This window comes from Cavia porcellus, unplaced genomic scaffold (assembly GCF_034190915.1).
Source record: "Cavia porcellus strain 051 isolate PalLab524CR breed Dunkin Hartley unplaced genomic scaffold, mCavPor4.1 scaffold_27, whole genome shotgun sequence".
Taxonomy (NCBI): Eukaryota; Metazoa; Chordata; class Mammalia; order Rodentia; family Caviidae; genus Cavia; species Cavia porcellus.
This window is the reverse complement of record NW_026947510.1, coordinates 15,219,799-15,246,312: the sequence shown is the minus strand read 5'-3', so window position 1 is coordinate 15,246,312 and position 26,514 is coordinate 15,219,799. Positions and strand designations below refer to the sequence as shown.

Genomic DNA, 26,514 nt, shown 5'->3' with positions numbered 1-26,514 from the left:
TCTACTTCAGCCTCCCCAGGACTGGGATTATGGACATGTGCCAGCACACCAGGCTCTCATTATTATCTCTTTTTATAGCTACCTAACCCCATTTCCATCACTTCTTTTTTTTTTTCTTTTCCATTTCCATCTCTTCTAAGGCTCATAGAAAATATTTGTTAGATCTTCTTATTCTGTTTGCTTTAAATACTGTAAATAGTTGTTTTATCATTATTGAATCACAGCATATATAAACTTTTTATAGGTTTTGTTTTCCTTGTTTCTGGTAATTTTTACTCTTACATTTTCATCATCATCATCATCATTATCTGATCTTTCTTTAGAAAAATTTGAGCCCTTGGGTGACTATATTTTCTCCCAGGCACCTGGTGGTAGTATCACTGATATAGGGATGATATAAGGCCCACCATGTGATATAAGGGAAATAGTACAACTCGCAACCTATTAGATGTCCAAAATGCCAAGTTCATGTCTGTTGAATTCAAAGAATGAATTCTAAGGAATGGTGAATGTAAAGAGGTGGAAACGTTTATTGAGGGAAAGATAGTTTCTATCTAAGAGAGACAGAAGGAACCAAAAAGTGGGTTGCCCACAAGCCCACTTCTCAGGGGAAACTTGATGGTACAGAATCACAAAGTGTGTACGAGATCTTGAGGTGGGTATAAGGTGGGACAAAACTACGATCAAACCAGTAAGATTACAAGTATAGTCACTTAGGTAACACTGATCCATTGGGGAAGCAAGTCACATAGCAATTGGGCCTAGAACCTTTCCTGGAAGGGATGAGTTCAGGTCCTGGTCCCCCATCCAAGCAATTGATGCCTTTTTAGAATATTAATCATTATTGTTTGTCTGTGGGGGAAGAATGTAGGTGTAATCATTCTATCTTTGTCTTGAAGTCTGTCCTTGAAGGAATGTGCCTCCATCCACAGTTGTAATGTGTATCTCTTGCCTAGCCCTGACTATTTGTAATATTTCTATCTAAGTTAGCTGTCTACAATAACACTACAGCATAGTACCACATGAAACTGAATTCAGGGTTTGGGACACTTAAGGGATTGCCCACGTTATAGAAATTTGGGTTGTAAGTTCTGGTGAATAGCAGCTCATTATTACAACTTTTTTTTTAAATCCATATGAGGTACTCAGTATCTTGCAGTCTATGTAGATGGGAAGGAACAATATGGTGGATTTTATTCCTAGTTACCTTAAACTAAAGTCAGAGTCCTTAATGAAATCCCAGTTCTACTTATTCTATTAGTCCACATTTTGTGTGGACTCTTTAATTTCTTTTTCCTGAAATACAAGTTTATTAATTTACCGAATTATAACTCAGTGATCTTACATAGAGTTTTTGTCTTCACTTTTTGTTTGTTTGTTGGTTTGTTTTTTGAGACAGGGTCTCGCTCGCTGTGTAATTCAGTCTAATCTTGAACTTCCTATGTAGCCCAGGCTGGCCTCAAACTTGCAGCATTCTTTCTGCCTCAGCCTTCCCAGTGCTGAGATACAGACATACACCACCACACTAGCCTCTTTACCTAATTTTAGGCTGAAGAAGTCTTAATTATCTTGCAAGTTTATCAAAGCATTTATATATATGTAACTGTTAGTAGTTTTCAGCCACATGGATGAAGCAGATATCTAGTCAGCCATATTGAAGAAACTAACCTTGATGTCCATTTGCTATATTAAATTGTTCTTTGAAGAGGCCAAAGTTTTATTCTGAGAGGATTAAACAAAGTAGTTCAGTAAAGTAAGAGGTAGCTGCCTTCACAATGAGAAGGACAGAGGAGGAAGGAGCTGTTGTTGATTATTTATTATATGATAAACATGTACACAAACTACCTCAAAAAAGGCTCATCAATTATGAGGTATCATTATCTTTCACTTATTAATAAGTTGAGCAAACCTTAAAGTAGTTGGGTTTGTTTATGTCATTGTTGTTTCATTTTTATGGTTTGAGAAGGTGAGCCCAGCACTGAGCTACCATCACCAATCTTTTTCTTTCTTTTTTTTTCCTGAGACAACAAAACATAGCTAAATCATCTAAGTTGCCCAGAGTGAGCTCCTATTTACAGTCTTCCTTCCTCAGTCTCCCAGAGGGCTTTAATTAAAGATATGTACCGCCATACCCAGCTGGTAGTTAGATGTTTTGCCTACATTTATTAATAACTAGTGGAATTTAGAATCAAAAGAAAATTTGTCTGACTCCAGTACTTTTACTCTTGATGATTACCACCTGTAGGATAACTGTAGCCATTGCTTTATAGGCTTTTTATAGCTAATTTTGGTTGCCCTCGGGCTATTCAATTTAGTACGTACAGTTTACTCTAGACCTGATTAAGGAAAGCTAAAGCTCAAATGGTTCTTTTTTCAAAATTTTCTTTATTTAGATAAGTAAAATTTAATGAAGACTTTGTAACATATTTCTTTCTTTGGTATTTCACTATCTTTATCTATTCAGATTGTAGTGTATTTGCTGTACCTACCTGATGTGTTAGTCAAATTACTAGAATTTATTTGTTTTTGACAGGGTCCACTATATAGTTCAGACTGACCTTGAATTCACTGTGTAGCCCAGGCTGGCCTTAACTCATGGTGATCTTCCTGCCTCAGCCTCCCAAATGCTGGGATTACAGACATATGCCACTATGCCCGGCTACTAAAACTAGTTTTTTATTATCAGTATTTTCTGCATTAAATCAGTTGCCTTGGAATATCTCATAAAAGCGATAAATACTGATAAAAAGTTTATCAGTATTTTCTGCATTAAAACAATTGCCTTGGAGTATCTCACACAACATAATTGAGTTAATACTTTATGCTTCTAAGTGCTACTAGTTAAATTGTAGTGCCCAATATTTTAAATAGTGTAATTAATCTTTATGTAATTTATATACATAGAAGAAAGAATTTTAGTGTAACATTTATTAACCTATCTAAAAGTGACTTCTTTTCCTCCAAAACTTTTGAGATAGCCTTATTCAGAGCATATTACCAGGAACAGAGTGATTTGGTTTAACTGGGTCAAGGGTTACTTTAACTGTTGAAAGTAAAGTAAGTTTGTAGATGTAGCCAATCCTAGAGCATGAATTTGAGATTCAAGCATTTAAATCATATTTTTTAGGCAATGGAGCAATATTATTATGACTATATCTAGGAAATAGCTGAAATTGTGTATAAGACTGAAAGGAAGAGAAGAAATCATTATTCCAATAGTATGAGTAACAGAAAATAAATCTTTGAAATAGGTGGCTAAGAGAAATAGAGATCAAAATGGAAATAGGGCAAATCTTGAATCTTCAAGATTCAGAAAGTCAGTTGATTGGATATAAAACAAGAGTAAGGAGAGTAAAAGTGATTACTACATAACTGGAAAGTCAGATATCATAAACAAAAATAACAGCACATTTAGGAGATGTTGATTTAAAGGAAAGATGTGATCAGTTTGGAACATGCTTAGTTCCAAATAGGATCTATCACAGAAAAAAATTAAAAGCAAATTGATAATATGGAATTTTAAGTGATCAGATATAGAGATATGACTACTGGAGGCCTTGGTATACATTTGGTAGCTAAAACAAGGGAAACACAGAAGAAAAAACATGTAGGAATGTCTTACTTACTTTTTTTTCTCATTGCTGAGACAAAACATATGACCCCCAAAGTTAAAGGGGAAAGGTTTATTTAGCTCATAGTTTGTGAAGGTTTCAGTCCATAATTGGCTGACTCCACGGCAGGGTGGCATGACAGGGGCAATAATTCATGATGGCAGAAGAGAGCAAAAAGGAGAGACAAGCCTCTTTCTGTCCCTTATTTTGTATCCAGTCTACTGGGATTAGAGCAGTACCAATCTAGTCAGTGGACTGAACCAGCAGCCTACCACCCTTGATCCCAGCACTGCACTATGACTCAGTCATGTACTCTAGATTCAGCCACCTCCAAAAAAAACCCGTCACTGCATGAGACTGTGGTTGAACATCTAAACACAAACCATAACAAGGAGACAGATGGAGGAATTGGGATCAAAAAAGGAAAATATATTCCCAAAGTAAAGAAAACCAAAAAAGCGCAGTGTCTTCAAATTGTAAATGAGAGAGGAAACTGTTGCAGAGAGAGAAATTAAATGTGGCAAAAGTCATTTGTAAAGTTTATGTTGTGAGGACACAAATATTTGTGCTTACCTATTCTGATGTCTTTCTTTCTCTTAGATTTTTTTTTTTTACTTCCCTATCATTGACTGTTCTACTGCAAATCATTTCCTAGTCATAAGTTAATTCCATATTCCATTGTAGCACCTGGAAATCACAGAAAATATATACATATATAATAAACATTTTTAAGAGTAAATGTAGATCAACCCTTGAAGTATCCTTTGGGAAATTTCTAGAAATGTAACAGAGCTGGTATGAATGAGCCCTGCCTTTCTATCATAAGATTGAATATTGTAAACACCCACAAAAATTTAATCACTATCTAGATTAAAAGAATAAAGGAGGCCAGGCATGGTGGCACACTCCTGTAATCCCAGCACTCGGGAGGCTGAGGCAGGAGGATCATTGCTATTTCAAGACCAGCCTGGGCTACAAAGTGAGCCTAAGGCTAGCCTGAATTGCATAGTGAGACCCTATCTCAAAATAAATAAATAAAATAAAGGGGAAATCTAGTTTGGTAATTCAAACCAGCCTTGGCTCCCGGACTGTTAATGCCCACATAAGGTGAAAATGGTGTTTCTTGGTTCAGGTAACCAGACCTGAGCCTCCCGCATGATGCCTCATTTGGAAGTGCTACTCTTGTGTGAAGGGAGAATGGGAAAATCCAGGGTCCAGACCATTAGAACCCCAGGGCCAAATGGAAGCCAAACAAAAATTGCACTCCAGGCTGACCCCAAGTAGGACTTCTGGGAGTCTCACTGAAGGGAAAACAAAGGGCCCTCAGTGAAATGTGCTCATAATAAAAGAAGCATGAACTTCATGGAAGTCAGCAGATGGAGCACAAGACCAAACTTCAGGAAAAAGAGAAAAGAAATGAATCTGAAAGGAATCACAGAACTATTTTTATAATGAGTGGAGATAAAAGAAGAAATAGAATCATAATGAAACAATATGACTGAATGAGAAAAAAGAGCTTTTAGAAATGAAATGTTCATTGAAAGTGCTTTAAAAAAAAAAACAGTTGGATTAAACTACTGACATGTAAATTAATGAATTAGATTATCTGCTGATATCACTCAGAATGTAGAAACAAGCGATAAGACGGAAAATATAAGAATGGCTAGGAGACACTGAAAAAGAATGGAAACACAGAATATCTCCCAACAGTTTCAGGTGGGGAAAATGGTAAATACACTGTTAAAATAGCAGCTGAGACTTTACAAAATTGATAAGACAAATAAGTGCTCATGGACAAGAAGTACAGTGTCTTGAACAGGATAAATAAAAGCAATCTAGATCAACCAAGGAGAAACTATTGAATGTTAAATTAAAGCAAATAGAAAATCTTAAAATCAGTGATAATATAAAGAGAAAACAAAGGAACACCAGTTAGGTTAATAATTGCCTTCTTATTTCTAAAAAGCTATCAGAAGAAAGTAGAAAAACATCTTCAAAGTGCTGAGAAAATAGTTTAACATTTGTTACTTTGTTAAAGTATTAATTGAGAATGACAAAAATGGAGATATATTCCAAGTAAGACTTAAGGCCTTGCCACTAACAGAGCTTTACTATGAAGGCTGATATTCAGTCTTCAGAGCTAAAATGCCCCCACAAAACCTCAGGGTGGGATATGGGGGCTTGTGGCCTGCTCGTTATGGGAGGTGGGGTCTAGATGGAAGTTGCACACACTGAGGTGTGACCTGGAGGACAGAGGGCGGATCCCCTTCCCAGGTTTCTCTCTCCTCACTACCCATTGCTCTTGTGTCCTGGCCACTGTAAAGCCAGCAGCTGGGCTTCCCACATCCTCCTCCAGGACTTCCTGTCATGGAGCCAATCATACAATGTACCCTCCAAAACTGTGCGCCTTTCACACTAGATATGTCAGGCATTCTGTACCCACAACAGAAAAGCCAAGCAATATACACCCTATAACTCAGGCTATTTAATTCTTTTTTCTGGCATTTAATTCTGAACACATTATGATCTAGCAAATCCTGGAACACTAAAGAATAACAAAGGTGAAATTAAAACCACTTATAACAACGCAAAGTCTCACAAACAATACTTACTAAAGAAACCAGGTACAGAAGAATACATACTATATGGTTTATTTATACTAAGTCTAGATCAAGCAAAACTAGTCTAGTGTGTGAAATCAGCACATTATCCAGGATAAGGGATGATAATGGGCTAAAAGGAGACACAAGGGGGCTTCTAGGAAATTTTCAAGGGCTATAGCTCACTCCATGCTTGTCTAGCATACTTGAGGCCCTGGGTTCAAGTCCCATCAAAGCAAAACAAATCCACAGCCAAGGATGATGTAAATCTGTAATCCCAGAATGTGGAAGGCTGAGGCAGGAGGATTACCATGAGTTCAGTGCCAGCCTGGGCTACATAGTGAGTTCAAGGCCATTTTACACTACAGAGCAAGACCTTGTCTTAAATAACAAAAAGTCTAGATATTTCAATAGTTACAGTAAATCCAAATAGACTAAATTACTAGTTAAATAACAAAAGTTATCAAATTGTAAAAATAAAATGCAGCTATATGTTACTTACCAAACCTTAATGTCACTGAAGAGTTGAAAGTAAAAGGATACAAAAATATGAATCTTAGGGCTGGGGATTTAGCTCAGCGGTATAAGCGCCTGCCTTGCAAGCAGGCAGTCGTGAGTTTGATCCCTGGTACCGACAAAAACGAAAAAGACAACAACAACAAAAAAATATGAATCTTGACTTCAATAATCTTTATACATCTAACAATATAATCTGAAGTTTATATATGGCAAGAAAATACAGCTACCACATCTCCAGGGACCAAGTAACCCCCATATATAGGTTGAGTTCTTTTAGAGAGTAATGTAAATTTTAATTTCACAATTAAATATATTCATTATGAAAAGAGCAGAAGTGGCTGTTGCATGTGAATTTAGATAAAAATCCTTACCAAAATGTTGGATACTCAGTTTTTAAAAGTTATTTTCTAATGTCATAGACTTGCTTAAAAACTAATATAGGAGACAGGAAGTATGGAAACAAGATTGGTTATGAATTAATGATCATTGAAACTAAGGGAAGAGTGCGTGAGGATTTGTTATGTTATTAATTCTATGATATGTTTGTATTTCTTCATCTTAAAAAGTTTTTTAAAAACAAGTGTGTCAGAATCAGGTAATATGATAAAATTTAGTATCAAGTATACCTAACTACCAAAATATAAAGTTATATTTATTAATAAAATATTTGAAACACTCTTATAAATCATTCACATGAAAATAAAATTTGCATTTTTCTTCATTCAACATTAGCTCAAGATCTGACACAGAAATAATTACTCATTTTCTGTGGGACTTTAAGAAAGGTGCCTTATTTTATTGGTACTAAGTTTCTGATAATGTTAAATGAGTATGAGAATAGTGCCTATCTAGACACATGAAATGTAAGTGATTCAGTTAAGCTACTCCAGCAAAGATCATCTATCTCATGTGGAAAGTAAATGCTTTTTCTACATAATAACAAACCAATTTAACTGTGAAAATCAAGGTTAGTAAGTGTATAGAAAGAAAACAGGACCTCTCCATTGCTGTTGAAGGTACACCTATCCTATTAATCTGAAATTTCACTTCTGAGAGTCACATACGTAGAGGTAAAAAAAAAAAAAGTTCATTGCTACATTCTAAGAGCAAAATTTCGAAACAATCTAAATAGCTATCAATAAGGAGGATGCATTGTATGAATAAATTATATATTATAGTCACACAGTGTACAGTGGGTTTAGAAGTGCACCTAGAACTTCAGAATGTGATCAGACTTGGAGGTGAGGTCTTTTCTTTGGATGGGCCTGAAAAGCAATGGCAGTTGTCTCTATTAAAAAGAGAAGGGCTGGGGATTTAGCTTAGTGGCTCAAGTGCTTGCCTGATAAGTACAAGGTTTTGAGTTTGATCCCTGGTACCAGAGAGAAAGAGAGAGAGACAGAGACAGAGACAGACAGACAGACAGACAGGAACACTCACAAAGCAGACAGTCATGTAGTAACAGCAGAGTCTGAACTAATACAACTGTAAGCCAACAAGCACTAAGGATTGCTGGAAAACACCAGCAGGAAGGAGAGAGACATAGAACAGATTCTCCCTCAGAGCTTCCAAAGGGAACCGATTCTGATGACACCCAGATTTTAGATCTCTAGCTTCCTGAATGGTGAGCACCTTCCCCTATCTGATGCTGATTTTTATGGCAATTGTAGGAAACTAGTATGTGCTAGTATATCATATAACAGTTAAAATGAATAAACAAGAACTATATCAAAATGAACAAGTCTTGAAAATCTAATACAAGTGGGGAAAAAAGTATATATCATTATACAATTTATGTAACCTCAAAGTAGACATGGAAAGAGGATAAAACTGTCACTTCAATAATTAATTGACTGAAAAAAGTGTCTTTGAACTTCTTTATAAAAATGAACAGGATCTAGCTGGGCATGGTGGTGCATGCCTGTAATCCCAGCACTTAGGGTGTGAGGCAGGAGGATCACAGCAATTTCAAGGCCAACATCAGCTACATAGTTCAAAGCTAGCCTGAACTACATAGCAAGATCCTGTCTTAAACAAAACAAATCAATGAATAGGGCCTACTGAAAACTACTAAACACTGCTAGAAAAAAGAAAGCATGAATAAATAGAAAGGCATACCATGTTATTTAAAATGATATTTCTACCCAGAGCGATATACTGATTCATTGCAGTCTCCAGTAAAGCAGAATCACCAGCAACCTCAAGTAGCTGAAAAGGATTCTCATACTTCTTGATTTCAGAACTTACTAAAAATCTCTAGTAACCAAACAAATGAAGTTGAATAAAAGGTCCAGATATGAACCTTGAAAATACGATCACATGATATCAAAACTATTCCGTTTGGGTGGGGGCGATCTTTTCTACAAATAGTACTGAGAAAACTGGATGCCTACATGCAAAAGAACAAAGTTAGTTGGTTATTTTCTACTCTACATAAAAATTAACTCAATAGATGAGAGATATAAGGATGAAAGCTATAAACTAGGGGGGAAAAGCATGGAAAGATTCATAACATCAGATTCAGCAAAATTTCATACCAAAATTAAAGGCAAAAAAGGAAAAAAATACATAGAACTTTTCATATGTCGAAGAATACCATCAAAAGAATGAAAATACAGCAATTCGCCCTTCCTGTGAACTAGCAGTGGCCTCATGGGGCCAGGAAGAGAAACAAGAAGCAAGTTTGCCTGTTCCATGAGCCAGCAGTGGCCTTGTGGGGCTGGGAAGAGAAACAAGAAGCTAATTTGCCCTTCCCGTGAGCCAGCCAGCAGATACATAGGCTGGGAGACAAGAAGAGCATGCTCCCGCCCCAAGCAATTGACTGGTTCAGAGGACCGCAGGCTGAGTTGATAGCAACTGAGGTACAAAAACAACTTAACTCTTGTATTGTTTGATTGACTTTGCAGGCCTAAAGCCAGTTGCCTGAGCATGTACTTAGAGAATAACAATATGTAATATAGCAACTATGGGGGATTTCCTTCTGTCTTGTTTTTGAAATCCAATATTGTTCTCACTGTTTTGTTTTGTTCTGTTTTATTGTTTTGTTTTGTTTTCTTCAGTGTTCTGTTTTGATTGGTTTTATTCTGTTCTGTTTTGATTTTTATTATGTTTGATGGTGGGCAGCAATTTTGAAGATAACAAGAGGCATTATGGTAGCCATTATTGCTTTCTTATTACCCTGTTTTGAAGTCCTGTATCAGTTTCACTGTTTTGTTTTGATGGGCTTTATTCTGTTTTATTTTTTTATTCTGTTTTATTTTGTTTGGTTTTATTTTCTTTAAAATTAAAAAAAGGAAAAGAAAATTACAAGCCACGGAATGAGGAAAAATTACTTGCAAATCATATATCTGATAAGAGATTAATACCCATAGTATATAAAGACTGCCTACAACTCAACAACAAAAAAATCCCAATTCAAAGTTGGACAAAGATTTAAATGACATTTCTCCAAAGGAGATATTCCCATGTCCAATGCTCCAATCCCTAGTCGTTAGGGAAATGAAAATGAAAACTGTAGTCAGAAAGTACTGCAAACCCACTGGAATAGCCATAACAACAGAAAGTAACAAATGCATAAAAAAGGATAGAGAAAATGAAGTCCTTGCACTTTAGTAGTAAGTGTGTAAAATAGTTCAATTGCTGTACAAAACAGGTGAGTAGTTTCTCAAAAAATTAGATATGGTTACTGTATGGCCCAGGCATTTCACTCAAGTATACACTCAAAAGAATTGAAAACAAGGACTCAAAACAAACACACTCACCTCATTCACTAGCACTTGCACAATAGCCAAAACATGGAAACTGCCCAAATGTCCAGCAGCAGATTAATAAGTAAACAAACTATAGACTATGCATTGAATGGAATATTTTCGAGGCATACATCATACACTGTGAATGAACACTGAAACATTAAGCTGAGCAAAAAAATAAAACAAATAAACGATCACATATTATATGACTCTCTTTTTATGCAATATCCAAAATAATGCTGGTGATGTGTCTCAATGGTCAAGGGCCTGTCCGGTGTGCATGAGGTCTAACATGCAGTTTGGTGGTTTCCAGAGACCAAGAAGAAAAATTCTCAAAGGTGACCGTTATGTAACAGTGCCTGTACTTACTGACACTGAATGGCACATTTAAAAGGATGATGGCACACACCTGTAATCCTGCACCTCAGAGACTGAGGGAGAAAGATTGCCATGAGTTTGAGGCCAACCTAGGCTTTACATGGTGAGTTCAAAGCTAGCCTGAACTACATAGTAAGATCCTGACTCAAAAAACAAAATGGTATACATTAGTAGATACAATGGTAAGTTTTATGTTAGATATATTTTACTGCAATTAAAAAAAGAAGGGCAGGTTTATGACAGTCCCATGAAATGGGCAGAAATGGGGTATGCAGAGGAACAGTAAGTAGCCCAAGCTGATAGGAGGCAGGAGGAAAGGCAGACTTTCCTCACCTCGGCCTCCCTCTGAAGGACTGTTGGGAAGTTCAATAACCAAGGACTAACACTTCTTAAATATGTTCTTGGCTTTATTACCTGACCTTAACTTGGAAAATAGCTTCATATGCCCAAACTCATTTCTACCACCCCACAATGCCAGTCCTTTTCTCTACTTTGAAATAACAGTAATTTCCATTATTAGGGCATTTTGTGTTTCAGTAATGTTAATTTATGGAGCTTCCAAGACTGTAGCACATCAGTATTTGTCTTTTTATGTCTGACTTATTTCATCACATCATAATGTCTTCCAGGTTCATCCACATTGTCACTATGAACTGTTACATTTTTGTACAGAATACTTTTTTTTTTTTTTTTTTTTTTTGTCTTTTGTCTTTTTGTCGGTACCAGGGATCGAACTCACGACTGCCTGCTTGCAAGGCAGGCACTTATGCCGCTGAGCTAAATCCCCAGCCTCTGTACAGAGTACTTTTAAGAGCTTGGAGTTTTAGTTTGGGCTTTATGTTGACTTCCTAGAAGGCTGTAAGAAAATCATTGCATCTCTTTTGCTTAATTTCCTAACTTTAAAGAAGAGCAAGATAGGACATAACTTTTGAGAGTATTCAAAAGATGTAGCTTTTAACAATTAAGGAAAAAAATGAAAAAAACAAGATCATAATTTAGGATCTTTGCATAGATAGTATTATTTTATATGCAGAGATAAGGATTTAAATCAATTTTACATTTGTTTGTAATTTAAAATAATTTTATTTTTAAAATAAATATTTTTATTTTATTGCCAAAAATACTGTTAATCATAAACAAATTTAGCACACTACCACATTTACCTTATCCGTATAATGGAAATTATATGGATACACTGAATAGGTCAGGTTGACAAAAAAGAGTCCTAAAATAAATACCTGTACATACAGTCAGCTGATTTTCGACAACAGTGTCAAGGCAATTCAAAGAGACAAAGATTAGTCTTTTCAACAAACAGTATTGGAGCAACTGGATAGCTGTATAACAAAATAATAAACCTTGACCCCTAACTTGTTCTTGAGATAGGCAAAGATTTCCTGGACAGGACTCTCAAATTACGGTTAAAACAATTGGTAAGTGGGACTTAATGAAAACTAAAATCTTCTACTCTTCAAAAGACACCATTAAGAAAATGAATAAGTATATATTGTCAATGACTCCAAAGGGTCAGTTTCACACTATTCATAAACTAAAAAGTTATCCTACTAAAGTTGCATGGATTTTGGTAGAAAACATTGAATCTGGGTCAGATATTAAAAGTAGTTGGTTACGTACAGCAAGAGCAGTTGCTAGAGTCAGCTTATTTGTGTCAGTTTCCCAAGCCTCAGTGCGGTTGCACAAGTCTAATAAGCATTCTGGGAGGCTGAGGCAGGAGGATCACAAGTTTAAGCCCAGCCTGCCTGAGCAACCTGGGACTTAGCAAGACCTTGTCTCAAAATATAAAACAAAAGAGCTGGTTATATAACTCAGTGCAAAGACCCTGGGTTCCCCACTTCTACACATATACAAAAGATGCATTGTTAATTGGATAGATTTCACTGTGGCTGAAAGGACATTTATGGCAATTCAATCATCAGTAACATCTCCTGGCCTGACAGTTGATCTGAGAGTTGAGGCTGACTGAATGTTGTCCACTACCCTTCCAGGAGAGACAAAATTTTTTACTACCTTTTTAGGAACAAATTTCATACCACTTTGGAAACTGAATAATTCCCATTGTAGGGATAGCTCCCTCCTAGTGCCTATAAATAAGTCAATTATCCATTTGGATAACCAGAGATAGTATCATTTTGAAAAGCTTTCCTCAGTCATCTAACACCAGGTCAACTTCTGGTGGTGTTTTTAAATGTTTAAAGTTCTCTTAGGACCACTCCCAAGGTGCAAGTTACTGGCTTTCAGGAAGAGAACAAGTTAATGGCTCACTTCTACACAACAGTGTAGTTCCAAGGGTGTACATGGTGCTTCTGGAGAGGTAACTGACCATTGTTTGGGGATACGGGAATACATTATATGCGAGGCCTTAGTAGGTTAAGGGAGGCACAATTTGACTGCTTCCAAGGTGAACTCAGGTTTGTCATAGTCCTTAAGGTTCCCACTTGAGTCTGATTGGATCTGATCCTTGTTCTTTGAGGGACCACCTAAAGGAAAGGTAGTCAGCCTGATTTGGCTTGTTTGTCAATGCTACCAGCCAACGGGTGTTCATTATTCTCGCAGAGTGATTGAACCAGGGCTGGAAGAGTGGGGATAGAGACAACACAGAGGCACTGGTAGAGGTTTAGTGTAGGCAGCCATTGAAGTTGGAGATTGATCCCATGTGTGGGGCTAAAGCAAGGCCTGCCCAGAAAAAACAGAGAGACCAAAACAAGCTATGTAAACAAATTGTTCCAGCACAAAGAAGGCAAGGGGCCCAGGCCTGCCAAGCATTGGGTTGCTAGGCAGAGGGGCTGGAATTGACATCATCTTTCCCAGTATATAACTAAAGGTGCTACAGTGGTTGAGCAGTTCCTTTCCTTCCATCAGGAGGATAAGGGCTCCACCTGATCCCAGCTTTGTCTTTTGCTTATTTTTCTCATCCTCTTGCGGTCCTTAACCCCAACAACCTCAGGAGCCACATTGGGTTGTGGCAGTTTAGTGTGATAAGTATAGGATCTGAGACCATCTCCCATTGTCTTGACTAGTGTGGTCAGAAATTGAAAGGGGGTGATTAAATTGTCTTGCAGACTCAGCATTTCAGTGTGTAGTACTTGGAACTGTTTCAGAGAGTTGCACCAGGGCATTTTTCTTTATGAGGGAGACTCTAGGGCCTATTGTAAAATGGCAGAGTATTAATGAGCTTCCCTTCCTTATCTCCTAAGGTAGACTATTTTGTTCTCAAGTATTGAGATTGTTGTTCTTCCTCTCCTGCCACAAAATTGAGGTATTCCATTCTAGTGATTTTATTTTTACCTGTTTGTTTGGTTTTTTTTCCCCCTAATCATTCCTGACTTTACCCACATCTTGTTTCTAGAAGCCAGGTACAAGAAGACAAGGTGCTTTATACAAGTTGCAAAGTCCCCATACACATTTTGGGCTGTACTGGCAAGAACTATACTCAGCCATGTGGTCACTATCAGTGACCTTGTAACTTAACAAGAGAATTTGGTTAATTCTGTACTGTCCGCTTTTAGCTAGACTACCACCTAGAAGGTATACCAACCAGACTGGGATTGTCTCCAAGAAAAAGATATGGCAGTATCAGTCAGGGCTGAATCTTGAGTTTTTTAAATAGGCGTCTCTAGTCCTTTACCGCTTTGTCACCCTTAAAGTAACAGAAAGAAAAAGATTTTTTTTCTGAGGACAGTTTTTATTTCATAATCTAACTTAATAAAGTGAAGGCGGTAGAGCAGAAACTTTTTTGACTTGATTTTTGAGGAGGCCTATTATGGTATAAGTCTAAAATTTCCTCCAAGCCGGGCATGGTGGCTCACGCCTGTAATCCTAGCACTCCGGAGGCTGAGGCAGGAGGATCGTTGCAAGTTCGAGACCAGCCTGGGCTCAAAGTGAGCTCAAGGCCTGCCCGAACTGCATAGAGACCCTGTCTCAAAAAGACAAAAAATAAAGTAAAATTTCCTCCAAAATCTTAGGTGTTCATAGGTGGGGCTTCTGGAATGTGATGGGATCACAGGGCTCCAGTTGCTTTGGTGGATTAATCTTTTGATGAGATCATAATTTGATGGCATTGTTGGAAGGTGATGAAAATGTAGGAGGGGGGTCCTAAACATAGCAGGATTACTTTTTAGAATGTCAGTAGTGCCGGGGATATAGCTCAGCAGCACAGTGCCTGCCTGGTAAGCATGAGGTCCTTAGGTGGATTCTTGGTACCACAAAAAGGAAGAAGAGGAGAAGAAAGCAGAAGGAGAATTACAGTAGTATGGTCCAAGTCAAATTGCTGAATGGAAATGACAACAATAGCCTGAAAAGTGTCATAGTAGGAAGATTATGTACTCCAAGATGAAGTTAGAGTTCCACTGTAAGCACATCAGCTAAAAATGGCCAACAGTGTCTCATAGATTGTGGCCACCATTATGAGAAGACAAGAAGGTCAACTCCTGGCAACAGCCATAAGTCTAGGGTGCTGTAGTACCCTCTGTATCAGAAATGTCTTCTTCAAACTCAGGATGCTCTTTGGTAGGATGCTTGCCTGCTCTGTGCAAGGCTGTGGGGTCCATACCAGCATTGCAAAAAAAAAGAGAAAGAGAGAGGAAGGGAAAAAAAGAAAAGAGAAAGTTTCTTACTTTGTGCTAGGTCCTTGATTTGTCCAGCTTTAAGCAACAGTAGTTACAGGGGGTTTATGAGCAACTTCAAGGTAATTGGTCTCACCAGAGAACAAGCCCTTACCATGAGCATGTATATGAATGACTCAGACAGTTCAGTTACAACCGAAAGTGTTAGTATATGGTGGTATTATTTGAATTTTTGTAGGCCTGGTGGAGTATGCCTGCAATCCTGGCACTCAGAAAGCTAAGGCAGGAGGATCACAATGAGTTCAGGGCCAGGCTATACTACATAGTGAGTTCTAGGCCAGCCTGAACTACATAGCAAGACCCTATCTGAAAAAACAAATAAATGATGATTACCAGAGACTGGTGAGAGGAGAGAGGAGGAATGTGGTTAGGTTGATTAGTGGATGTTACAGTTAGATACAAGTAAGAAAATCTGGTGTGCTGTTACACAGTGGGGCAACTATAGGTCAAAAGTACATGTTTCAAAAAGGAAGAAAAAAAGGATTTGGAATATTTTTGACAACAAAGAAGTAATAGTGTTTGAGGAAATAGATGTTTGACTTGATTTAAACATTATACAGTATGTGCATATATTGAAATATGTACTCTAATTTTTGTTTTTATTTTTATTTTCTATTTTTATTTAATTGTTAATGCAATACATTTAATTATGCCAGGTATGGTTGCACAGACCTGTAATCCCAGCTACTAGGGAGGCTGAGGTAAGAGAATCACAAGGTTAAGGCCAGACTGGATAATTTTGCAATTTAAGAAGATACTGTATCAAAACAGAAACTTTCAAAAGGGGGTAGGAGATGTTACTCAGTCGAAGGCCATATTGGAAATACTAAGAGTTTCAATGCCCAGTTACAGTCAGTCAATCTACGGAAGAAGGAAAAAGTGTGTGGGAATACTTTTTTTTTTTTTTTTTTTTTTTTTGCAACAAGATCTCACTGTAGTACAGGCTGGCCTTAAATTTGTGAGTACTATTCTTTGTATAACTTTTGTAAGTCAAAAGTTGGCTAAAAATAAAACAAAAAATTTTAAGGGGAAAGATAAGTTACAGACTAGAAGAAAATATTCAGTGCATATATTTGACAAAGATTTTATATCCACAAAATATAAAGATTTCTTACAACTGAGTAATAAAACAATCCAATTAAAAGATGGACAAGAGGCATAAACATTTTATGAAAATGGAAATTTATTTGGCCAATGAGCACATGTAAAAGATACTTAACTCAAGATCATTTGTAATTTGGGAAATGCAAGTTATTATCACAATAAAATGTTTTTCATTCCCACCAGAATGGTCAGAATTAAAGCAACTGACAATAACAAAATTTGGCAAAGATGCAGAATAAGAATTTAAATGCATTGCTGGTTGTGATGGATTAACCAGTGGTCAACTGGTAGCTGAACAGAATTAGTGGTTCTCGATGTGAGAATTATTGCCAATAGCATAAAAAGAGAACTGAGAGAAAGATGGTGTGCTATAGATTCTCCTGAGAAGCTTGTCGTGCTAGTTTTCCTGATATGAACTCAGCTGTTCTCATTAGAGGAGCTCAGATCCTCACTGTTTCTGGGGATGAATGTGGTTCTCTTTGGGGAGCTCTGGTCCTTGAGCATTGCTTTCTGGCTCCAGTGCAAATCCTTCAGCCTGCTGACATAGATCCTTAGTCCTGCTGGTTTAGACTTTCTAGTTTCCACTGCTAACCTTTAGGCCTTTCCAGTGCAGATCCTTGATACAGACTTCCATGAGTCATTGTCATGTACTTTAGACCTCCAGCTAGATTCATGGAGGATATTGCCATGGGCTCCCGGACTTCAGCTGGACTCATGTAGAACATTGCTGTGGGATGTAGGCCTCAGCTGGATTAGTTTGGTCTCTAGTACATGGGCAGATCTTCTGTACTTTTTTTTATTTGACTCTTTGAAAATAATCCTATAAATTTGTGTCCTATATTAAATCTGTTCTCTTACAAACGCTGACTACAACTAGTAAAATAATACCAGCAAAATTATACTGTAAAACAGTGCAGCAGCTTCTTTGGAAAAATACTTATATAATTTCTTATAAAGTAGAGTCTACTTTTCCCAGTAGCTGTAAGCATTTATACAAGAGAAGTTTAAACAGCCGCTTAGGAAGTTTATGCAAATTGCTATAGCAGTTATATTCCTAATATGTAATAGCCAAAAGCTGGCAAGGAACCAGATATCAAATGGAGCGTAAACAAATTATGATACAAATCTTTTTTCCAGTGTGTGTTGTGAATCATTGCTCTTTTCTCTTCATTTTATAGTTTCCTTTAAAGACCAAAAGTTTAATTTTGGAAAGTGCAGCTATTTGTGCTTTTACTGTTTCAAAAGCATTGCTGACACATAACTCTGACACTAAGAGAAAGTTGCTAAAGGCTCTGTGGTAAAGGAGTCAAAAGCAGAATTTGGAGTGTTGGTTGTATTTTTGAAAGGATTCTGGAGCCTTTTAGAAGGGGCCCCATTTGAGGTAGGCTTCTTTGGCAAATAACAGCATAAATGGGCTTCCATACAACTTGTAAAAAAGTATTTTCTCTAGCACCTGAAAAAGCCTAAAAAACATTGTAGGTGCTGAGAGGGAGAATAGATGTTTCTTGATAGTGGTCTCAGTTTACAAAAATTTAAGTGGCAGGGTTCTGCACCACGTGTGAGTCAGTGGCCCACCCCTGTTTAGTAAACTCCTTTGTAGATGTATATCTTGTCCTGAGCATGTCAAATGACTCCTCAGGAGAGGACCTCATCAATGTAATGTCATACCTGTGCTCCCAAAGAAAATGAGGCACAGTTAAGCTCTTGCCTTTAAAGCATGGTGTTCTGGCAAGGCTGTTATGGTACATGGGTACCTGAGTTCCTTCAGACTGAAGGCATTCTATAGTCAAAGACTGTTGAAATCAGCCCTGAACAGAATATATTCACCAAATCTACAAAGTATTTACCAGTCACTAATCAGATGAAGTTAGTAATTTCAGTAATATTGGCTATAAATCCTTAATGAAGTCCACAGTATTAATCTATCACTAGGAACCATTCATCCTTCTCAAATTGGGCTATTAAACAAACTAGCAGTGAGGATAATCACCTCTTCTCTACACAGGTCTTGCATAATGGCTTTCAGTCATGAAAGGCCCTTTTTAAATTACAGAGGGGCATGTTTACCATTTTATTGGGAGATTTTGGGTCCACAAGTTCTGTTTTATCATTTCAGTTTGTGAGTGTCAGAGCTTTAATTTTAATTCATTAATCACTGAATAAGAGAGTCCATGACTACTTTGTGATTTTTAGGACAACAGGTGCTATAACCATGAGGAATTTAGTCAAGATGGTAGGTTCTGCGGTTAAAGGAAGACGTACCCGTTTGCCCTTTGTATTATGTTCAGTAATCCCTGTATGGTTATCAAGTTTACTTTCTTTAAATTTAGCAGACGTTCTAGTACTGACTAAGGGGAATAAGGCTTGCCACTTGATATATTTCAGCAGATGTATAGTTAATTTAGAATTGGTGTTGTGGAAGCACCAGTGCCAACCCCTGCCCTTTCATCTGTTTGTTGCATACCAATTGTAAGTTACCAATTGGGTCACATCTCAGGTTTCTGCTTCAGCTTTGCCTTGTGTGTTTCCTCCCAGTCATGGTATCAATTCTGTCTCCTCAGATTCGTATGTTGGAGCCCTGAGCCCCATTGTGATAGTGTAACTGAAAATGACTGCCACCTCCCACACACCCACACTCACCCCCCCCCACACACACACACACACCCGCACCAGCCAGTACACTTCAGTTTCTTAGTTTCCCAGGTGATAGTTCCTGTTACACTTCCAGTTGCTTCTGCCTCCTAGAGACGGCTGGTCACTGTGATGCATAGCTAGTCATTATGATGCATATTGTAAGAACCAATCCCCAACTAATAAGCCATTCTGCTGCTTTCTTTCTGCTTGCTTATCTCATCTAAGCTTTAGATCACCAGGAATCTGATAGTTTAGAAATGATCCCGATTGGTGCATGTTGGCATAAAATAAATCTGCCTCTAAATCCAGGGTGTCATTTTGGTATTTTTGTTTGCTGTTGCAACTGCTCAGTAAATAGTGTTATGATCTTTGGAAGGCAGTTAATGAAGTCTTAAGAGTTGATAATCCCTTAAATCTAATAGGATTGGCACCTTTATAAAATGACATCAAAGAGATGACATGCAATAAAGGAAACAAGAGATGGGGTGGGGCTAGAGATACAGCTTAGCAACACAGGACCTGCAAGTGTGAGGTATGAGTTAGATTCCCCATACAAAAAGAGAGAGAGAGAGAGAGAAATGGGAGGGTGAAACAAAAATTAAGATGTATGGGTGTTAGATACATGTACCAACTCCACATGAGGAATGCAGTCATTATGTGCTGATAAATAATAAAAATTTAGGGGAAAAGACATCCTTATACAAAGAGGAGGACAGACTAGAAAGTTTCTCCTACCCACACACACAGGGATAGGAGAGGGGGTAGTAAAAGGATGGCCACCTGCAAGCCAAGAAGAGATGCCTCAAAGAAGTTCCTCTTCCTTAAAATGAATGCTCTTTGTGTGGTGTATGTGTATGTGTATGTGTGTGTGTACATGCGCACACACCCTGGTCATTGAATCCAGGGCCTTCACACTGTGGCCTATGTCCCAGCCCCTTTTAATTTTTGTTTTGATACAAGGTCTCTCTAAGCCCCTAAATTGCCCTGAGGAGGCTTCAATTTATCCTGCCTCAGCTTCCCAGAGTGCTGGGATTACAGGCTTTTGTCACAACAATCAACTCTAAAAGTGAAGGCATTTGAGGTGATTTGTTTTTGTTTTCATTGTTAACATATCATTTGTTTACATAGATATTTATCTGGGGCACTTAATTACTCAATTTTTAATTTGGAATAAAAATTGTATAGCTGGAAGCTAAGTGCAAAAGGTGTATACAGAGCAAAGTTAGAAGGTAGCAGATAGATTAGTATTATAGCATCCATGTTACTAAAGATCTGTTATTTTAACTGAGTTTCTTGAGTAAGATTTTGAGAATTTAAAAATAGTATGGGCTAGGGATTTAGCTCAGTGGCATACGCACCTACCTGGCAAACAAAAGGTCGTGAGTTTAATCCCCAGTATCAAAAAAAGAACTAAAAGTAGTGGAATCTAAAAATTTGACTTCTGTAATTATATAAACGATCACTAATAGGTCATTTCAATAAAAATATTTCTCATTAAGCTATGAAAACACAATACATAATTATGTAAATTTTTCTTTTAATTTGACCATAACTTTTTAGGATCAAATAAACTGCATAATACTTTACATTAGTAAAGTAAATTTATGGTTCAAAGCTGAGAAGGGAACATGCATAATATAGTTTATGTAAAAATACAGTTTACCATCATCTCTTTCAGCCTCCACCCCCACAGAACTCCCAAATTGTTTAACATTGTCAAAGATATCATGTCTTTGAATATAGCAAGTTTTGTGACAAAAAGTCAACCCAAAATTTGTAATACAATTTAAGTTTCTTTATCAGTTCTTACTTTAGTAGATACATTTTTAGATCATTAATGAAAATACTGAATAATTTGAAACCTTACTTTTTATTTTGTATTCAGTATGGAGATTTATTCCCCAAGCAGGGCTTATCTGATGTAAAATTGGAATGCTCGTATAGTCACAACAGCTGTCCCCACACCATGTGGTATCTTCCATTACTTTACTGTAGAGATGAATTTTTGGCCCAGTGTTTGAGTAATATTGGACACACATGGTTTTAAGTGGCAAAGCAGTATGCTTATGCATTCATTTGACTTTCACAGCTACAGTTGGCTCCAGATTAGAACAGGGAGAACACATTCACACCATGGCCACCCTCATGGCTGCTGTAGTAGCTGGATCACAGTAGGCTCTGTTGCTTCTAAATATACAACTAACTATAGCTGAGGAATTACACATTCACCAAAGTGCCTTACATCTGTAGGAGAGAGAATAATGAATTGCTGATAGGCTTCTTTTTGAATTCAGATTACGATGGTAGTTATGATCCATTTTTTAAGGATATTAACAAAAATCATGGCCACAAAATAACTGTGAAACTAAAAGGAAAGTTTGTCATAGCAGCTGATGATTTTTCAGTGTATTAATCCAAATATTTTGTCTAAAATTTATCTTTCTGGGAAAATTAGCAGTACCATACTTTTAGATGGGTTCATACATGCAGCTCTTTAGAAAATCAATCTATTATAAATTATTTTTTAAAATTGGTTTATATAAAACAGCGATTTACTTTTTTTGGTATTTTAGACAATTTTGTTTGTACTAAAAGTGTTAATTTATGCAGAAATTAGACAATTTGATTTAGTGTGAAACTGCACTGATAATTGTTTTGAATACTGTATCAGTGCATATCTCTGCAGTTATAATTAATTATACTTGTGTGGTTTTGCACTGTACAATTATATTTAAATTCTACTTAAAAGTTAACTCTTGCATTTCTGAAACCAGTTGGTATACTTATTAAAGCTTCATTTTTTAACAATAAAAATATTACCTTGATGTTCTTCTAAAGAGTATCTAATACTTTTAAGTAAGGCAAAAAGAAAATTTTGAAAACCTTCTATGTAAATTTATAAATCATCTAATATGGAGAATTAGAGTTCCGATACTCATTAAATATCAAAGAAATTCCAACCAGGCCCAATGTCGACTACCTTTTTATATAAATGAATTTATGCATGTATTGTAGGCGCTGCACTGATGAATATGTTTGAGGCTTTCAGCTCTTAGTGGATACAAAATAGAATGATTGATAAAATTCTCCCTACTATTGGCTATTATTTACTGACTCTTTAACTGGCAGGTTGTATTTATGCCAATTTATCTGCTTCAGGGAACATTCTTGATAGCAGAACAAAGTGAATAAAAGTAGTTTGCTTTGCAAATGAATGCAAATAGGAGAGCCTTTCGGAAAGCCCTTTAACAGGGGCAGTGCACTTTGATTATGAGTGAAGCTGCCATTTGGACATGGTGAAAAGAGCACGCTTGAACCATTGATTGGGAGAGACAGTAAAAAGTCAGGAAGGGCCCCGCTAAGCTTGCAGTGAGGCAGGCGGATGTCAGTGTGGTTAGAGCACAGTGGGGAATGACAGGCAGGATTAGTGTCAGGGAGAAGCTTTGCAGTAGCTGTGGAGATAGTCCCTGGGGTCACTCACCTCTGACTGTTGTTCTGTGCTGATGGTTCTGTAATGCAAACTACCTGATGTATGCCTGTTCATTATCGGAAATAGTGATTAGAAAAGGTATTTGTTTCAAAGATTTCCTTCCCCCGTATGTATCTCTTCCTTCTCTTTCATTCGCTCTCATTTTCTTTTTCTTTCTTTCTTTCTTTCTTTCTTTCTTTCTTTCTTTCTTTTTCTTTCCAATTAAAGGAAAATAAGGTAAGTTTCCTCAATTTCTGGCTATAAGTGGTTACTGCCTCTGATGGGGATAGCTTTAGTTAAGTAAAATAATGGTCACATGTGCTTTGTTTCTTCCTCAGTAGTAATTTTGTTTTTCTTTCCTCACTTTAAGGTTGGGCCACTGCTTATGCATAGAGATACAGTTGCTGTTAGAACTTTTGTGTAACTTTGTCATCTTTAAAGTGTTTTACTTATTCAATTTAATAAGTTGGTCAGCTTGTGGAAGTTGTTTACTTTCTCAAAATGAAATGTTTGTTGCTTTACATGGATACAAATGTTTCTGATTTTATTCCCAAGTTTTATAAAACACTAACACTTATTAACAAGTCAGACTTCTTGCTTTATTTTAAAAATTAACAATTGTTACATAGAATGAACAAAAAACTTTGTCTCACTTCTGACTATAAATCAGTATATTTTCTTGTTCAGATTTTCATTATGCTTCTAAGATTTTTTTGCTTTCTTTATATTTTAAGCATCATAACTGGCAGTAGTCATGTTTGTAAGACGTCTGTGAGCAGCATTGCATTGTGTAGCAGGAATGAACTTCATAGACTTCAAAAGTAGTTTTGCAGTATTTCTGTTTTCTTATTTGGTATACATAGGAAAATCCTCAAAAGGCTGTTGGAACTTTGCGCTGTAATGTTAAATATGCAACTCAAACTTTACATTGTGGATTCACTTTAGTGTTATTTTTCACAGAAAACATATTGCCAATAATTTGTTTTTACAGGCTTCTTAAATGTTTTAGCAGGCATTTTCCCAATTATCTTACATTCTTTACTGTTTTGCAGGCACCTGAATGGACAGAAGAGGACCTTAGCCAACTGACAAGAAGTATGGTTAAGTTCCCAGGAGGGACCCCAGGTCGATGGGAAAAGATTGCCCACGATTTGGGTCGATCTGTGACAGATGTGAGTTCATTCAGATTTGCATTGTATGGAGAGTGACAAACCAGAACAGGCCAGCTATGTAGGAGGCAGACATAGATGGGTCCTACATTATCTTTGGAGAAAGGCTGCAATTCTTTGAGGAACTGGAAGTGAACCATTAATGAAATAAGCAAGAAGCAGATGTGAATTAGTCCCTGGTTCCCAATTACCAGTTGTGTGAGACATTCTAGTGTTTGGAGATTTAAGCTACTAAAACCTAATCACAGGAAAACAATGCCAGGTATTGTGTGTATAGTGAACTTTTAATTGTGGAAAAAATAGTTCTTAAACTGATCAGAATTAGAGAAGTCGTATTCCAGCTGAATCTTCTTGACAGTGAAGTACAGATTGTTGGTATATTTAGACAGGTGGTTGGGTTAATTAAGTGAGCATTATTCCTATAACACAAATAGGATGTTTACCATTTCTCTTTCAGGGATGTTACGGATCATTCGTTTTGACAAGTTGCGTTTGTGTGCATACATATAAATGTACACACATACATGTGACCATTCTCATATATGCATGAATGACCCTAACATTATTAGAAGACAGAGTATTTACCTAGAAAGGTTTTGCTTAACATTTTAGATGCTTTTATTCAAGTATTGAATGAAGAGAAGCTTTTAAAGAGCAGTGTCTAGCATGTAATTAAAATTAAGGGAAAAGCCTTATTTTTATCAATTTGTCAAACCACTATTTTCATGAAGGGTTATTAAATATTCTTTACTAAATTAACTTTACATCCAGAAGATCTAAAAATAGTTACTGGCTTACTGAAACAAAGATTACCCTTTTAATTACATTAGTATGTCATGAGGTCCTTTTAATAATGAATATAAAACTTAAAACAAAAAAACCTGCAAGGACCAAGGATATAGCTCAGAGGCTCAGCTCCTTCCTGGCAAGCACAAGGTCATGAGTTCGATTGCTGCTACCAAGAAAAAAAAAAAAAAAGCAAAATGATTGCTAAGCACAGCTATCAAAAAAAAAAAAAAAATCCCTACAAAAATTTCTTTAATACCATGCCACTTTTCATAGTAAATTTCAACTTTTTAATTTAAAAACAAACTTAAAATTACTGTCAAGACTTTTCTTTTTTTTTTTTTTTTTTCATTCTTCTCTTCTTCCCCACTTTGCATAGGACCTGCTTTTAGAATTTTAAATTTTATGTATATGAACATTGTTACTGGTGTATAGGTCTTTGGGGGGGGGGGAATCACCCTTTTTAGACTACTATTTGCATCTTTGTAAGATGTTTTGCATTCTTTTCTCTTCAGAGTAAAACATATTCATGGGGGAAATAGCTGTTCTGTCTCCTAACAATTTTTCTTGCTTTTTCCTGAGGAGACCTTTAGTGACAGAAGAACCAAAAGTTATTTTTTCTTCTGCTAAGATTGTTGCTGGGATGGGCACTGTTTTCTCATTGAAGCTTGTTTATTAAAGATGAAGGTAGTGATGACTTATCAGTAAATATCTGACTACGTTAAAGACATTCCAGAATTATTGATATTTTAAGTATTATGAACTTTAATTGTACAGCTTCCCATAATGTGATGAACAAAATTACTAAAATAATGTCTAGAAAGTTATAAAACATTGATACAAGAGGGGCCAGAACCTTTAGTCCAGTTGCTAGTACTTTTAGCTTTTTACATATTTCTTTGAAGCTCTGTAGTTAATGCTAATGGCAGATAGTAATAGTATTTTAAATTAATTTGTCATTAAAATCTGATTAAATTTTTCTCTGTATTTTTGAGAGAGATGAAAAGAATGGATATGCTAAGAATGGATACCAATAGCCTCATCAATCTTGAATATCCATGCTCAATTTGCAAGCATGGGTTGGTGCAGAGGCATCTTTTACACTTTTGTGAATTCATGTGAGTGTTTTCTTTCCTGTAGACTTCCTTAAGGCGACTGATTTTATGTGTTTGTGTGTACACCAAATATTAGTTCTGTTTTCATAAAATCAGAAGTCCTGTTTTCATAGAATCAGAAGTCCTTTGGAAATAACACACGTAAACTTTGGCAGCACCAGAAACTGCTTGTGACTCCTCTCCTGTGTGCGGATGTGCGTTTCCTCTGGTGGCGTCCTCCCTGTGGCCGCACTCAGCATTTCACTTCACTAAGTGGGAACAGCACAGCTCGTGGCAGAGCGAATATTTCTGTCTCAGAGCAAGCAGGTATCCTGCAGACTTGGCCGCTGCACTGGAGCAACATGCAGGCCGGCTTGGCAGTCCCTGGAGCAGCTGAGCTGGGCTCAGTGAGGGCAAGTACAGTGCCTTCAAAAGAGTGTTCAGTGAAAGTTAATCACACTTTAAAAGATCACTTGTGCTTCTTTTTGGCTTGTGGTGTTAATTAGACTTGTTTTCATTAAGTATTTGAGTATGAAAAAGAAGCCAAGTTCTGTGTCCTTACCTCTTGTCCCTGCCTGATCACCTGACCAGTTTGCCCTGTGCTCTGCAGCTGTCATTTGACCCTGTTCCCTGGCTAGATTTGTAGCTTCAGGCCTGTTTCTTTTTCTGTCCTGAAACCACCTTTTGAAGGGAAGAGGTGAAAGCAATGGTAGGATCTTATGGTTCTTTATTTGATTTGGCAGATTATAGGGAAAACCCTA

At 36.9% G+C, this 26,514-nt stretch overlaps 1 protein-coding gene across 3 annotated transcripts in view; it reads left to right on the top strand.

Moving 5' to 3' along the window:
• Nucleotides 1-26,514, top strand: part of Dnajc1 (DnaJ heat shock protein family (Hsp40) member C1) — a 200,852-nt gene that overhangs the window by 141,483 nt on the left and 32,855 nt on the right. For 2 of the 3 annotated variants that reach the window (XM_003463883.4, XM_013145999.3), the window contains exon 9: nucleotides 23,757-23,876. The exons of the other annotated variant lie outside the window; for it this stretch is intronic. In XM_003463883.4, coding sequence (XP_003463931.1) covers nucleotides 23,757-23,876 — 120 coding nt within the window. The remainder of the gene's footprint in view (nucleotides 1-23,756; nucleotides 23,877-26,514) is intronic. 3 annotated transcript variants of the gene reach the window in all.